Source organism: Capra hircus, chromosome 14 (genome assembly GCF_001704415.2).
Source record: "Capra hircus breed San Clemente chromosome 14, ASM170441v1, whole genome shotgun sequence".
Lineage (NCBI taxonomy): Eukaryota > Metazoa > Chordata > Mammalia > Artiodactyla > Bovidae > Capra > Capra hircus.
Window position 1 is genome coordinate 15,358,258 of NC_030821.1, and position 15,518 is coordinate 15,373,775.

At 45.8% G+C, this 15,518-nt stretch overlaps 1 protein-coding gene and 1 long non-coding RNA gene across 2 annotated transcripts in view; both read right to left on the bottom strand.

The window, feature by feature from the left end:
* TSPYL5 (TSPY like 5) lies at nucleotides 1,056–5,575 on the bottom strand. The gene is made up of 2 exons (XM_005709481.3): nucleotides 3,223–5,575; nucleotides 1,056–1,927 (listed from the first exon to the last, which is right to left on the bottom strand). The coding sequence occupies exon 1, from the start codon at nucleotides 5,374–5,376 to the stop codon at nucleotides 4,135–4,137; it is 1,242 nt and encodes a 413-aa protein (XP_005709538.3). The 5' UTR covers nucleotides 5,377–5,575; the 3' UTR covers nucleotides 1,056–1,927; nucleotides 3,223–4,134.
* LOC106502872 overlaps nucleotides 14,863–15,518 on the bottom strand; it is a 132,948-nt gene continuing 132,292 nt past the window's right edge. Inside the window, exon 3 of the long non-coding RNA XR_001296543.2 lies at nucleotides 14,863–15,374. This is a non-coding gene — a long non-coding RNA (uncharacterized LOC106502872). The remainder of the gene's footprint in view (nucleotides 15,375–15,518) is intronic.

The window sequence follows — 15,518 nt, forward strand, 5'->3', positions numbered from 1 at the left end:
GACCTCAGCAGAAACTAGCCCTACCGCCACCTTGATCTCAGAAATCTAGCCACCAGAACTGGAAGTCAACTTCTGTTGTTTAAGCCACTTGATCTGTGGTACTTCGTTACGGAAGCCCTAATAACCTAACACATAACCTCCTTATAAAGTAAATATGACCCACTTCACAAATTTAATTACCAGCCTAGCCCAAAGGCATTTGAATATAAACTGTTTTAAATTCACTTTCGCTCAATATTTGAGCACCTGAACACTGCACATTTGCTGTGCAACATCATACAAACCAAATTTTACTTTGTGAGTTAGCAGCTCACTTCTGTTTTTTTTCCAACCATCTTCAGCCAAGCAGCTTTATGTGGCATTTGGTTGTCTGCTGCTGATCCTCCCGATTTTTGGGAAATGGTCCCTGTTATGATCTATTAAGAACAGCATCAGAAACTTTAGTTGTCAACTATGGCTAGACATCAGAATCACCTGGGATGTGTTCAGAATAAACATCTACAACTGGATCAGTCCCATTCCCCATTCTAATTCAGTTGGTATTTGCGAGCTCTGCCAGTGTGGATATTAAGCTTCCCACATAACTCTGATGTGCAACCAAGACTGAGTGTTGTTACTCTAGTCTGAAAGGTCCTTGAAGTCACCCCCTTTGCTACTCCAAGTACAGTTCACAAGCCGCCAGCACCAACATCACCTGGCAGTTTGTTAGAAATGCAGAATCTCAACTTCGACTCCAGACTGCTACACCGGAATTCGTATTTTAACAGGATTCCCCATATGATTCAGAGGAACTCTAAAATTTGAGAAGCACTGGCTTTGCACTAGCATTACTTGGAAAGCTTGCTAAAAACAAGACTGCATGGCTTCTTCCCAGAACCACAGGATCTCAATCTCTGATAAGGGCTTGGGAATCAGAATTTTATATATTGTTATAGGTCTAGCCACACAAGGGCCTGAGGCTTAAGAATCACTCACGTATGCCACAGTATACATGCCGTCAACTACCTAGCCTCTGCTTAACCGTCCAATTCTTTTTTTAAAATAATAAAATATAATAGAGATACAAGCTTTTATTGTTTCCATCACACATGCAAGCTTACAACTATTTATACTGTTTCAGAACAGAGAAATAATCGCATCATTACCAGAGTGCCAAATTACCAAGTAAGACAACTGGTTACTGATTACTTTGGGGAGGTTATTTTCACAGAACACAGGAACAATTTCCAAATTATACTTTACTTTCAAGTTCAGAGTTATATCATGAGACCAGGACACGCTGATAATTGTAATAGTCACACAAAGTCTCCATCTTATAGGGGAAAAAAAAGACTGTTATTCTGGTGAAAGGTCTCAAGTAAGCACCTTATCAAAGACTGGTAGATAAGTCTTTGAAAGAGTTTACAACAGAACAGTCTCTCTTTCCTCTTGTGGACACAGGGAAAAGGCAGCTTCATCACTTTTTGAGACTTCTTGTCAACTCTGAACACTTTCATTTCTAAGGCCCATCTCTGGAATGTCATTAGTTAACAGGAAAAGCAAAAAGCAGATCTGATGTGGTAGTGAGAGTGCACCTCACCACAATCACCACCAGCAGTGTCTCAGTCTCCCAAAGTGGTCCCAGTTGAATTGGCACAGTGTCTTGGACTTTCGATAAACAATACAGGCGGGGAGATGGAGACGCAGATGAAACTGGGTTGACCGTAACTGATAAATGATGTAGCTAGGTGACGGCACACGGGGTCTTTCCACTTCTGTGCATGTCTGAAAATGTCCATAATAAAGAGGAAAAAGCTTAAAAAAAAAAAAAAAAAAAGCCGACCTGTACAGCTCTATTTTCCCATTGGGCAAAAAATGGGGAAAATGATAAGATTTACTCAGAGACAAAATAAGTAGCACATAATCTTCCACAAAACCAAGGCCACACCTAGAACAAAAGAGAAAGCATCCAAAGAAATGTTATCCAGATTGTTTTTGTGATTTATAAAATCTACCAAAAATGAAAGATTGGACAAGTTTGGGCATACCCTCACCTCAGCAAAACATTGGCCCACTGCCCTTTAATTCTGTCCCTGCCTTAGGGAAGCCTCCTTCCCATCCCCTCTGTCTCTGAGAGATAGCTATACTCTCCTGGAGGATCCTCAAGCCACTTCCAAGCCCTCTCCACCCTAGGCTTATTCCCACTCTAGGTTTTTGCCCCAACTCGCCTGCCCCAAACACCCTCTTGACAGCTCCTGAGGCAAGACTTCCCTAGCCCACGGGAAACTCAGGAGGAGGTCTTCCTATGGAGAGAGTAATTAGGGTGAAGGCAAGTACAGACACCCTCAGTACTTAGCCCACCCTCAGGGATGTGGAAGAAAGAGGGCATAGATGAGCCTAGGCAGGGAGGGCGCAGCTCAGCTTTTACACCCACTGGAAATGAGCCCTGGAGATTCTGAAAAAGTACTCCCCCCTTCCCCAACCCCCATGCCCCAGGGCAGCCTTGGGATCCCCCATACTAAAGAGTACAGTCTTCTCCACGGGTATGTGAAGGTAGAAACCTAGAGAAAAGGAAGAAACCTCACTGCTGAGGGTGAGCGCTGGGGGATGAGCCCAGAGGGCAAGAGACACTTGCCCAGAGGAGGAAACAGAAGGCAACCGGGTCTTGGGAGGCAGAGGAAAAGGCCAAAGCAAGAGTAACCCTAGTCCCCAACACTGTTACCTGGGGGTGACCGTTCTAGCAGATGCACCACCATGTGAAGAATCTCCATGTCAGAGTGAGAGAGGGAACACAGAAAGAAGGCGGGAGGGAGCAGGATCTGATCTGGCCTTCTGGCTTCCTCTACCCTCTTCCAGCCCAGTATGTGCGTGTGTTTAACAAGGCCCCAGCCAACTCTAGCTGTACGCAGAAAACCCTGGTTTCACAACTGTTTTGTTTTCTCTCTCTCTCTGTTTTCTCTTTCAGAAGTACCACTACTGAAACAAAAAAAAAGGGGGGGGAGGAAGGGAGGAGTGGGGGACAAGCACAGGGACAGAGGGAAAGAAGGGAGAGAGGGTGAGGGAACAGCAAAAGGATTGAGGAAGGAGGTGCAGCGGCATGAGGTGAAGTAGACACAGGCCCACAGGTCAGAAATCTCTCTTCCCCAGCAACCCCACTATAGCACTCTGGTCATGTGGGAGGCAGGGAGGGGGGGAGTGGATAAAGGTACCTAGATTTTAAGTGAGTCCGGTTGCCACCCTCACCTGGAGCCACAGCTTGACAGCAGTGAGCACATGTCCACACGTACCAGCCTGCCCATCAGTCCAGCAGCCAGCAGAGTTCCTGGAAGGCTGGAGAGGGTAGGTGTGTGTCTCATGCACCAGCAGAGGGCCTGTGTCCACAGGTAGTTCTCGAGGTCCTTGTTGCCCAGGAAGCCAATTGGGGCCAACTGGCAACCTAGACAAAATCCAATGGCCTGACAGTGATGAGGTATGGTGCAGACCTTGACAAAGGTTTACCAGGAAAAGGCCCAGAGGCAGGAAGAGATGCAGAACAGTACAGAACCCATAGCAAACTGCTTCTCATCCTGAACCTCACCCTGTGTCTAGGAGGGCAGCATGGGTCCCTGGCCAAAGTCAGAGATCCTGCAGGTGGCACCTTGGCTGGTGACCCCAGAGCCAAGAGACGATCAGTTTTGGCTGATGGCCAATGCCACATGCACTAGCTTCATTCTGCAGTGGCCACCGAAAAGCTTGCCACAGATGGCATGCATGGCTGGCATGAACTCCAAGCCCAGCAAGTCACCAGCCCTGAAGTAGTAGAACTTGAGGATGCGCTGGTCTTCCTGCTGACTGACTCATGAGTGTCCATGTGGGCAACACCAGAGCCAAGAACAAGGTCCAAGCAATGTAGAGGGAGGCAGCACACAGGAATCAAGTGAGTTTAACATATAAACAGGAGGGGCGAGATCATATAACATATGACACTAATGTAAAGAGAAAGCAAGAACGTCACGGGGAGGCAAAAAGAACATGATCATAAACGCCATATTCTTGTAACCGAAGTCCAACAGCAATAGTGTGCAGAGGCCAACACGAAGAGAAGGCAGACAGCCAAACACCCAAGGCCAGCCGGGCACAGGGCCAGCAGGAGGTAGGACGCAGACTTGAGCAGGATCAGTTGGACTTGTTTACCCCAGGTTCTGGGGTCTCCCCTGGCGGCCTCGCAGGACCCGGCCTGCCCTCCTTTCCTTTCTCTGCACGGGCCCCTTCGCTCATCAGGTAGTATTGTAAGGGATTGGGCCACAACTCCTCGTTGATTATCTCCACAATCTTGTCAGACTCGATGGAGCTGTGGTTTGAAAACCACCCAAAGAAGCTCCGGCCGTTGTCGGGGTTCCCCTGGCTAAGGGTCTGGAGGTCGTGCCCGGGGAGCCACTGGATTGGAGTGGAACGAGACACCACCTGACCCGAAGGGCCGCACCCGTATTCCTTGATGAGCACCTTGTTTTGGAAATAGGGGTTGCGCCCGAAGTAGAACTTGATTTTGTAGCCCAGTCTCGCCAGGCCAAGCTCTTCCACCTCCAAGCTATTCAGGAAGCTGAGGACCTCTTTATCCTGGTTGTTCAGGAAGGACGAGAGCTGGGGGTGGTTCTGAAAGGCCTGCCCCCAGAAGCCTGGAATATTCTGGATAAGGAGGTTCCTGCGCTCTAGGTGGTGCAGCCGCAACTGCCCAAACTTGCGGGAGAGCCGCAGGTAGGCCCGGTCCGCCTGGGCGTTCATGGTCTCCAGCTTCAGCTGGACGTTCTCCAGCGTATCCATGCTGCCCTCTGTGGCCGGGGGCCCTGACCCCGCGTTCTCCACCTTCTCCTCGCCCACGGGGACGGAGGCGGCCTCCGCCGCGGCCCCTTTCTTTGGCTTCCCACCGGCCGAGGCCGCAGACCCCCTGCCCACCGCACTACAGGTATCTGGGGCCTTCTTTGCGGCGGGGCCGCGCCGGCTTCCGACGCGGGGCCCGTTTCTCGGCCTCGCGACGGCGCCCACGGTTCCCACAAAGACGGTGTCGGTCACCAGGCGCTCCGGGAGGGATGTGGCCTTAACCGGGCAGGGCCTGGTCACCGCCTGCCCGCGAGTCCCCGCCGCCCGGGCCCGGAGCGCGAGGCCACAGTCTAGGGGCAGTCGGCAGGCAGCCTCTTCCCCGGGCCGGCGGGGCGGCGCCGGCACAGCGCCTTCCGGGCCACCCCAAACCGCGCCAGCCTGCACCTGTGCCGCCTTGGTCTCCTCCCCGAGCCTCTGGCACTGTGGAGGGTCCGGGTCGCGTGGGGCGTCGTCAGGCGCGGCGCGGACTCGGCCTTTGGCGCGGCTCTTGCCACGGCCTTTGGCGCGGGAGGACCTTCTCCCCTTACTCCGGCCGCTCATGGCGGCAGCCGACTGGACCTCAAATCCGCGACGCGACCCCGCGGCCCCCCTGGCGCCGGCGTGCGGCCCTACGGAGCGGGGCGCTCCATGGCAACCGCCGACGTCACGACGGCACGACTGTACCGTCGCGCGAGGACGGGATGCACCCGCTGATTGGCTCCTCCGCCGCAGCTGCGCAAGAGCCGCCGACCCTCGCGGGCGCCCCCACCCCCCTATTTCACCTCTTAACTCACAGGTTACAGAGGGATGTGCTTCCGTTTCCCTTTTTTTTTTTTTTTTTCCTCCCCTTCCCCTTTGGTCTCAGGTGTGCTCTCAGGGTCCTCTTCTACAAGATACCCTCAAGACAGTGATCATTATCAGTACCCCCAATCATATGCTTTCTAAACTAACCATTTAAAGTTCCTTCCATTAACTACTGTAACATCTGCCATGATGAACCTGCTCCTGGTCTGTCTCATCTTTGAAAGACTTTGCTGAGGGATGTGCCCTGGTACTTTTAACTCCAGGGACGTTAAAGGTAAGTACCGTAATGCCAGGCCACAGAGCGATGTGACATGTGGTTGGATTTTAATAGTAATTATAAAACTAATAGCGTCTAGTATTTTATGAGTATCATTACATCAGGCACTTTACTACATGCTTCATACGCCTCTTCTCAATGTATGAAGGAGGTATCGTTGTCATTCTCATTTTCCAGGTGAGAAAACTATGGCTCAGAGATGCCAAGGAACATTCTTGACATAACACAGTAAGGCGTGGAAGCATAATTCTAACCCAGGTCTATCCGACTCATAACTTTTGTTTTATTTTCACAAGTGTCTAGTCCTTCCAGGCCTGTTCAGCTGTAAATTACTTCATTAGTTTTTATGAAAGTCAGACTCAGGACTTCCCTAGTTGTTCAGTGGTTGGTACTCAGCTTCCACTGCAAAAGGCAAGGGTTCAATCCCTGGTGAGGAAGCTAAGATCTCACTAGCTGCACTGCACAGCAAAAAAAAAAAAAAAAAGTTCAACCTTACCTGTTGCACTAACATCAGCTGAGCACCTCTTCATCCCAGGACCATCACCCAAATCCTCTAGCTGCCTCAGGCCTAGTTTATAGAGTCAGGCTATCATTCAAGATATAGGACCAGGAGTGAAGGCTAAAAGTCAGAATTACTTGCTATAATTGGAGTAAGACAGGAATGTGTTCAGAGAACTATTATCATTCAAGGAGTAGAGCAGGGCTTCCCAGGTGAAGGTTTAGAAGCAGAGCCCCCATAGTGGCAGTAAGGAGGCCCTAGAAACTTCTTAGACCCTGCATGGAAACAGCCAAATCTCATATTCCCAAGAGAGCTCTGGACCGTACCCTTACTAGCCATGTGAAAGGACATGAAAGAGTGAGGCCAGTGATGAGGTCATGACCAGTATGAAAGCTTTCAGGATGTCCTTTTAAGCTCAAAGGGAGCAAGAAGGCCCTTGCAGCCAACCAATGGAGGAGAAAGCCTCAAAGCCCCTTGGTTCTTCACTCTCATTAGTCAATGTGGGGTTGTCGACTGGCAGTGTGGCATCACCTGCAAGCTCGTTAAAAATGCAGACTTTTAGGCCCCCCTCAGACCTACTAATTTAAAATTTGACTTTTAACGAGATCTCAATTGGATTGTTTCCACATTCAAATTGAAGTATAGGAGACAAGGAATAAGAGGAATTGTTTTGATACAGGTGGACTTCCCAAGTGCTAGTGGTATAAAGAAACCACCTGCCAATGCAGGAGAGGTCAGAGATGTCCGTATGATCCCTGAGTCAGGAAGATCCCCTAGAGAAGGACATGGCATCCCATTCCAGTATTCCTGTCTGTAGACTCCCATGGACAAGGGAGCCTGGCGGATTACAGTCCATGATGGTTGCAAAGAGTTAGACACAACTAAAGCAACTTAGCCCAGCTCAGGGCCTTACTTCAAACCAGCCTAGTACAAGTGACTGCTGTCTTTCTCAAAGGCTTTTCAGTAGCTTGCAAGGCTCTCCATGATTTGTTCAGTTCCCTCCCTGCCACTATGCAGCTTACCTCTCTGACCGCATCCTCTTGTCTCTCCCACCCACTTCCAACTACACTGGCCTACCTACTGTTCTTCAGACTCACTAGGTAGGTTCCTGCCTCAGGGCATTGGCACTGGCTCTTTCCCCAGGTATGATTCAACTCCCCTGGCTGGCTCCCTTCACACTTTGCTTAAATATAACCTTGTCAACGACTGTCCTATTTAAAATAGACACCCAGCCCCATCCTTCTAGCTCTGCACTACTTTTTTTAATTCCTTAGCACTTGACACCTTGGTAGCCCTTCCCTTCTCTAGAGGATCTTCCCACTCCAGGGATTGAACCTGTGTCTCCTGCATCTCAGGTGGATTCTTCACTGTCTGAGCCACCAGGGAAACCTGTAATACACTATGCTGCTGCTGCTGCTGCTGCTGCTAAGTCGCTTCAGTCGTGTCCAACTCTGTTCGACCCCATAGCCGGCAGCCCACGAGGCTCCCCTGTCCCTGGGATTCTCCAGGCAAGAACACTGGAGTGGGTTGCCATTTCCTTCTTCAATGCATGAAAGTGAAAAGTGAAAGTGAAGTTGCTCAGTCGTGTCCAACTCTTAGCGACCCCATGGACTACAGCCTACCAGGCTCCTCCATCCATGGGATTTTCCAGGCAAGAGTACTGGAGTGGGGTGCCACTGCCTTCTCCGGTAATAACATTATACCAACTCTTTATTGTCTTCATTATTTAACTGCCTCTCCTCTCTAGAATGTCAGCTCCATCAGAGCAAGGATCTTTGTTTTGTTCATATGTGACTACAACAGTGTCTGATGTCTGATACATAAAAAACACTCAATAAATAATTGTTGAGTGAAAGAACCAGTCAGAGCAGAGTTTTTAAAAGTGAGTTTATAAATTGATTTTTAATTTACTCTGAAATCAGAATATCCCTCTTTTCCCCACAGAAGCAATTTTATAGGTGCAGGTTACATATTTAAATCAATACATGGAAACCTATTAAACTGATAATTTAGCTTTAGAAAGCATCTTTTGATATGGGCACCATTCAGGGCAGTCTTAGGTAAAAATCTAGAGTGATGCTTTAAAAATTAAGTTAGGGGAATTAATATTTAACTTAAAAGGGATTAAGCCAGGAATCACCTTAAATCTTGTTGAAGGCCCTTTCATAATCACTTCTTCCCAAGGCCTTCCATCATCATTTCAGAGCACATATAAGCAGCCCTCGATCCCACAGAGAGGTTGTTAACTGTAATACATTCATTTGGCAATTAGACATGCAGTTTTGTGCTAGTTCTTGTCCAGAATTACCTCTTAAACCAGATAACTACAGTCTGGAATTCTCTGTAAATCTCGGCAGGGAGTCGAGGGGGTGGGGTGGGATTAGCTGAAGTCATCACCGTCCCTGTATAAACTGCAGAAATTGATGGATTGGCTCACTTTTCAGAGCACTAACAGTTGGACCAACCTCCGTTGTCAAGAGCCTTAATCCAGCATTAACATCTGCGTCATAACGCTTACCCATGACTAAACCACTGCAGGATTAATGTAGGCTGACCACTGCAGCAGTGTTTATTATACAATCTGCTTGAGCCTTTCATCATGTCAAAGAGGTAAGCATTGAGTAAAGGGACGCGAATGTGAAACTGACACCTTATATACACTTCTCTGTTCCTTGAGAAGCTGGTCTGTGCTACTGAACTAAACTGTTGGTTTGCTTCTCAGGCATTAGTACTTAATTCGTATGAGACTGCATCTTGGGTTTCCAGTTAGACAGTAGACTGTGTACGGGTAGAGACTGTGTCTCCTTTTTTATCCCTCAAAGCACCTAATGTGGCCCTTACACATACTAGTAATTATAACACAATTTCACCTTTATTTTGCATTTTATCCAGTACCATGTTCCAATTCACTGAATCCCTAAACTACTCCATTGGGCAGGTACAGTTATTTCTCCCATCTTAGAGCTGAGGTTACTGCTGTACAAAAAGATCCTGGACCTTGCCCAAGGTCACGCAGCTAACAAATGCTCTTAACCCAAGCAATCCAACTCCTGCACCCACGCTCTTAGCCACTAATCTGTGATGTAAAATTATGGCTTGATAGACTGAAATATCAGACTCTCTCTAGTGGATAAAAATACCTTTTAATTTTCAAATATATATATTTAATACAGTTATATATGCATGAGTCCTCATATACACCTACAAATATGTATAAACTGATATATATATATATATATATGTTGTGAATCATTTTCTATGGTGTGTATATGTGGCATGATGATGCTGAAGAGAAGTGAGGTTCATTTCAGCAGTCCACATTGGGAATAAAACCTCTTCATTTGCACTGCATTTGTGAAAATCATTCTATTAATGTTATGAAAGCAATACAGATTTACTGTCATGAACTCAGACCTGGAAGTATTTTCACCTTTCCCCAGTAACTAGTCTTCACTGTTGTTCTCTGAAAATTGTGCTTCCTCCATTCCTTTTAAGGTCTGATTTCTTCCAGTCATAGAAATTAACGTGCTGGGGGAAAAAGACATTCCAGTCTTCCAACCTATTCCCCAGTCAAGAGAACCACATTCCTCACTGTCTCCCTGCTGATGGGCTTTAAGGTCCCAGATGACATTTTTTAGCCACAGAGATTTTCTCTTCCCCCAGGGTGATAGTTTGAGTCTGTTAGATGAGACAGTGAGTACTGCTTACGGTATGAAATTTTGCCAACTAACCCTCCCAGATTATGGAAGATCATTGAAAAGGAGTGACGTAAGGAATATTTTCAAAGGGAAAGAAAAAAAATCTGGCTCTTAAAGGTAAATCGCAAAAACTATTTGAACTAATATCTTGAAAACTGTGCCTAGCTTTTTCCCAGTTTCCTCCCCGCACCCTGCCACCCAAAGAGCAAAATGTTATAGCAGACCACCTAAGTGACTCTGTTCACATCATATTTTGTCATTGTTGCTCAGTCACTACGTCATGTCTGACGTTTTGTGACCCCATGGACTGCAGCCTGCTAGGCTTCCCTGTCCTTCACCGTCTCCTAGAGCTTGCTCAAACTCATGTCCATGAAATTGGTAATATCCAACCATCTCCTCCTCTGCCGTCCCCTTCTCTTCCTGCCTTCAGTCTTTCCCAGGATCAGGGTCTTTTCCAATCAGTCAGCTCTTTGGATCAGGTGGCCAAAGTATTGGAGTTTCAGCATCAGTCCTTCCAATGAATATTCAGGGTTGATTTCCTTTAGGATTGACTGGTTTGATCTCCTTGCTGTCCAAGGGACTCTCAATGTCATATAAGTAGTCTCATGTCATATAAGTAACTGCAAAATATTTTAAAAATATTGGTAGACATAATCTTCCTTCCTGGCATTTTCTTTTCACCAAAAAAATGAGATCTTTAGGCTGAGATTTTTGCTATAGAGAAGGGAAAATACCAAAGAACCCAGAAAGAGTAGAATTTAGCAACTCAAATTCTTATTTTGAATTTCAGAATAATTTCTTGAGAGGGGAAGCTACAATAGCATTGAAAGAGAAAGTTTTAGCTCTGCAAGGGCAAACCATGGAGCGTTAAAAGTTTATAATATAAATCATAAAGGAAGAAAAACATGTGATGATATATAAGCCAAATCTCTACCACACAAAGAGGAGACAAAAATCTTTGCTGGCTGGAGTTGAAGAGCTTAGGAAACATTTAGAGAGTGCCTTGTTGGATTGTTGGTGCAAGATCTTGAGAAAGGAATTCTCACAGTTACCCCTCCAGGGGTCAAAACTCTTAGGGAACTGGTAGAGACCACCTTCCCTGGAACTGGTAGAGACCACCTTCCCTGGAAAGGAGTAGGGAGTACTCCTCTCAGAGTAGGGAGAATTAGTTCCCAACTTGTAAATTTGGACTCAGACAAGAAATACTCTTGGGGGTTTTATTCCCATTACAGGGCAGCCAGAAGTATTTGTACAGCATACGTATTGCCAAAGGAAGTTATTTGAATTTTGTATTTTAAGTGTTGTTACCTAGTTCCTTGAATTGCCATGTTTAAGTTCATCTGAATTTTATAAATTGTTGTAACTATGAAAATTCATATTCACTACACTAATATTACCTAGACTAGACTGAGTAACTAATGGGTTTAAGCTATGCGATACCAAAGCCAAAGAAACTTAAGGGACAGCTGACTTCAAAACTCCTTAGAAGGTAAACAACATTTTTTAGAAAATAACAGTATTAACAGAAGACCTCATAAAACACAGTTATGATTGTAAAAATCAAGAAATTTATGAGGCTCCAATCACCAAATATGAAGATTTTCACTACAATTTAGAAAGAGACCCTAAAGCAAAACCAAGTGCTGTCCAAGAGTCTTCCACTACTTGCTTGTATGTAGAACTTAGAATCATGGGTGTACCCTATTTGTTGTTGCTGCTGCTGCTGCTAAGTCGCTTCACTCATGTCCAACTCTGTGCCACCCCATAGACGGCAGCCCACCCAGGCTCCCCCGTCCCTGGGATTCTCCAGGCAAGAACACGAGTGGGTTGCCAGTGCCTTCTCCAATGCATGAAAGTGAAAAGTGAAAGTGAAGTCGCTCAGTCATGTCTGACTCTTAGCAACTCCACAGACTGCAGCCCACCAGGCTTCTCTGTCCATGGGATTTTCCAGGCAAGAGTACGGGTGTGGGGTGCCATTGCCTTCTCCAATTGTTGCAGTTACTATTAATGTGTAATTTAGTCATTGATTTTCTCTCTGTTTGGGATATACATATGCCAGCCTTCATCTCCAACCAGAGTAGAAGCTTGATGATTTACAAAGCCTGGTCTTTCCTTCTATGTAAGCTACATCATGCCTTCTCTGAATCACCCTAGAGTCATTCCCCAGTTGTCCAACAGCCCTCATCACTTTCCAGAACAAAAAAGCTGCCCTCAGTCAACACCTCCACATGCTGTCTAGCGCAGAGAGCTGTAGGTGCAGTCTCTCTTTTCCCTACCATCTCTTTTCATGCCATATTTTGTTCCGATTATACCCATAGTTTTATTATCTTTATTATTCCCTTTCCTTTATGCACACACATACTCTTTTTTAATAGAAATTGATAATGTGTTAGTTTCAAGTGTATGGCAAAGTGATTTGGTTTATATATATATATGTTCTTTTTCAGATTATTTTTAGGTTATTATAAAATGTTGACTATAGTTCCTTGCGCTCTACAATAGATCCTTGTTATTTATCTATTTTGTATATATATATATAGTAGTGTGTATATGTCAACCCCAAACTCCTCATTTATCCCTCACCCCTTCCCCTTTGGTAACCATAAGTTTGTTTTTTATGCCTATGAGTCTATTTCTGTTTAGTAAATAAGCTCATTTATCATTTTTTTAGATTCCACATATGAGTGATATCATATATTTATCTTTTTCTGTCTGACTGACTTCACTTAGTATGATCATCTCTAGGTGCATCCATGTGGAAACAAATGGCATTATTTTAATTCTTTTTTATGGGTGAGCAATAGTCCATTTGTGTGTGTGTGTGTGTGTGTGTGTGTGTGTGTGTACAAACACCACATCTTTCTTCATTCATCTGTCAGGTTGCTTTCATGTCTTGGGTATTGTACATAGTGTTGCTATGAACATTGGGGTGCTTTATCTTTTCCAATTACAGTTTTTGTGTTTTCTGGGTATATATCCAGGAGTGGGATTATTGAATCACATGGTAATTTTATTTTTAAATTTTTAAGGAATCTCCATACTGTTCTCCATAGTGGCTGCACCAGTTCACATTCCCACCAACATGTACATACACACTCTTAACATACTTTCACCTTCTCTTTTTTCCCAACAACACTTTAATGGTACAGAAGAATTCTAGAGAAAGAAGTGAAGTTGGTAGATTTTCACTTGGAAGATTAATTGGGAAGAAAAGATCCCAACAGGACTTAGATATAAATCTTGGGATATCCCAGAAAAAAAAAAGAGTCATTGAGAAAGGGCAGTATGAAAAACAGAAAGTGGAATCACCCTAACTTCATATATAATCTAAGATCTCTCATGGGTTACACAGGGTCCTAAGATTGAGGCTTCCCTAGTGGCTCAGATGGTAAAGAATCTGCCTGCAATGCAGGAGACCTGGCTCCGATCCCTGGGCCAGGAAGATCCCCTGGAGAAGAGAATGGCTATCCACTCCAGTATGATTGCCTAGAGAATCCCGTGGACAGAGGGGCCTGGCAGGCCGCAGTCCATGGAGTCACAGAGTTGGATACAACTGAGCAACTAACACATATACACACATAGGATCTTCATGGAGGACAACCAGTACCTGCAGGGAGTTGGGATCCTGGGATGGGGGTAGGCCAGTGAATCCAATCATATCAATCAGCACATGTCACACACCGCCAGGTAGCTATGAGGGTGAGAAGACACCCTCCCCCCACCCCATGGTAAGCCATCGGTTTTCATGAAGCTAGGAATTTCCACTGAGTACATGAGGAAAATGAACAAAGGTAAAATTAAATTGATTTTTAAATTAATGGGCAAGCATTGTGCAGTTAAAATGTTCAGTTGCATGTTGCAATCAACTAGCACCCGTAAGCATGAGGTTTGATTGTTCCTGGACTAATTTAACTGAAGATGCTCCTTGCCTTCTGGAATGCCTTCTTTGGTTATTCATTTTGTATTTGTGTAGCATCTGACAGCAGTAAGATATTTTTTAAAGGACTTTAAAATTAGCAGTCAAGAAGAAGAACAAAGGAAAATAAAGAGCTCAAAAATTAAGAAAAAGCAAAGTACAGTTGTCTCTGGGTATCTGCAGGAGATTGCTTTTAGGAGGGCACCTTGAATAAGAAATCCAAAGATGCTGAAGTCCCTTATATAAAATGGTGTAGTATTTGCATATAACCTACGCACATCCTCGGAGAAGGCCATGGCACCCCACTCCAGTACTCGTGCCTGGAGAGTCCCATGGATGGAGGAGCCTGATAGGTTGCAGTCCATGGGGTCGCTAAGAGTCGTACATGACTGAGCGACTTCACTTTCACTTTTCACTTTCATGCATTGGAGAAGGAAATGGCAACCCACTCCAGTGTTCTTGCCTGGAGAATCCCAGGGACGGCAGAGCCTAGTCGGCTGCCATCTATGGGGTTGCACAGAGTCGGACACGACTGAAGTGACTTAGCAGAGCTTAGCATATGCACATCTTCCTATATATTTTAAATTAGCAGTCCCCAACCTTTTTGGCACCAGGGACTGGTTCTGTGGAAGACAGCACCTCTGCTAGTGAGGGTCAGTTCTTCACAGGTCACGGACCGCTGCTGGTCTGTGGCCTGAGGGTTGGGGACCCCTGCTTTAAATCATCAGATTACGTGTAATATCCAATACCATGTAAATGCTATATAAATAGTTACTGGTATGCAACAAATTCAAGTTTTGCTTTTGACACTTTTTGGAATTTTTTTAATAGTTTCCTCCGAGGTTGGCTGAATCCACAGATGCAAAAACTACAGATAATGGAAGGTTGACTGTCCCCCAAATGCATCCCAGACATTTGTGTCTCCTACACTTGCTAGAAGCTGGCCACAAATTTGATTCTGATGTTTATCCACCAGCGCAGAGAGAGAAATCAGACGTGGTGTAAGGTTCATAATGTTTTATAATATTTAAAAACAAACAAGAAAAAAAAAAAACAGATTCTCAGAGAAAATACACTGATCCAAAATGCTGAATCCAGAGAGGAATATCAGGACTGAAGGTCCCCTTAGCATCCTGACACTGAGTCTGGCACTGTGGTAACCGGAGCCCCGCCTTACAGGCTGGTGGGCAGCTGGACAGAGAGCCAGGTTGTAGATGCAGTTCCATGGTGGTTCGGGTCCAGAGCTGGAAAGGCTTATTCCAGAAGAGTCTGCAGAACTTAGAGGAGAAGGTGGGCATGTGTCTTGAGGTCAGCCTCTGCAGTAGGGCCTCCTCGGCTGACCGTGCGCCTGAAGCCTGGTGCTGCCTGTGGAAGGAATCACACAGAGTGAGCTGGTGAGTTCCGTCCCACTCCCTGCTGCCTAATGGATCCGAACCTTTTCTGAGAACCAGGCCCGCCTCTCCTTCTCCTTTTTTTTCTATCTCTGCTCACTTCCCTTTCTTTGCTTCC

Excerpts from the sequence above, each read along its gene's own strand:
- TSPYL5 (XM_005709481.3), bottom strand. The coding sequence starts at position 5,376 with ATGAGCGGCCGGAGTAAGGGGAGAAGGTCCTCCCGCGCCAAAGGCCGT.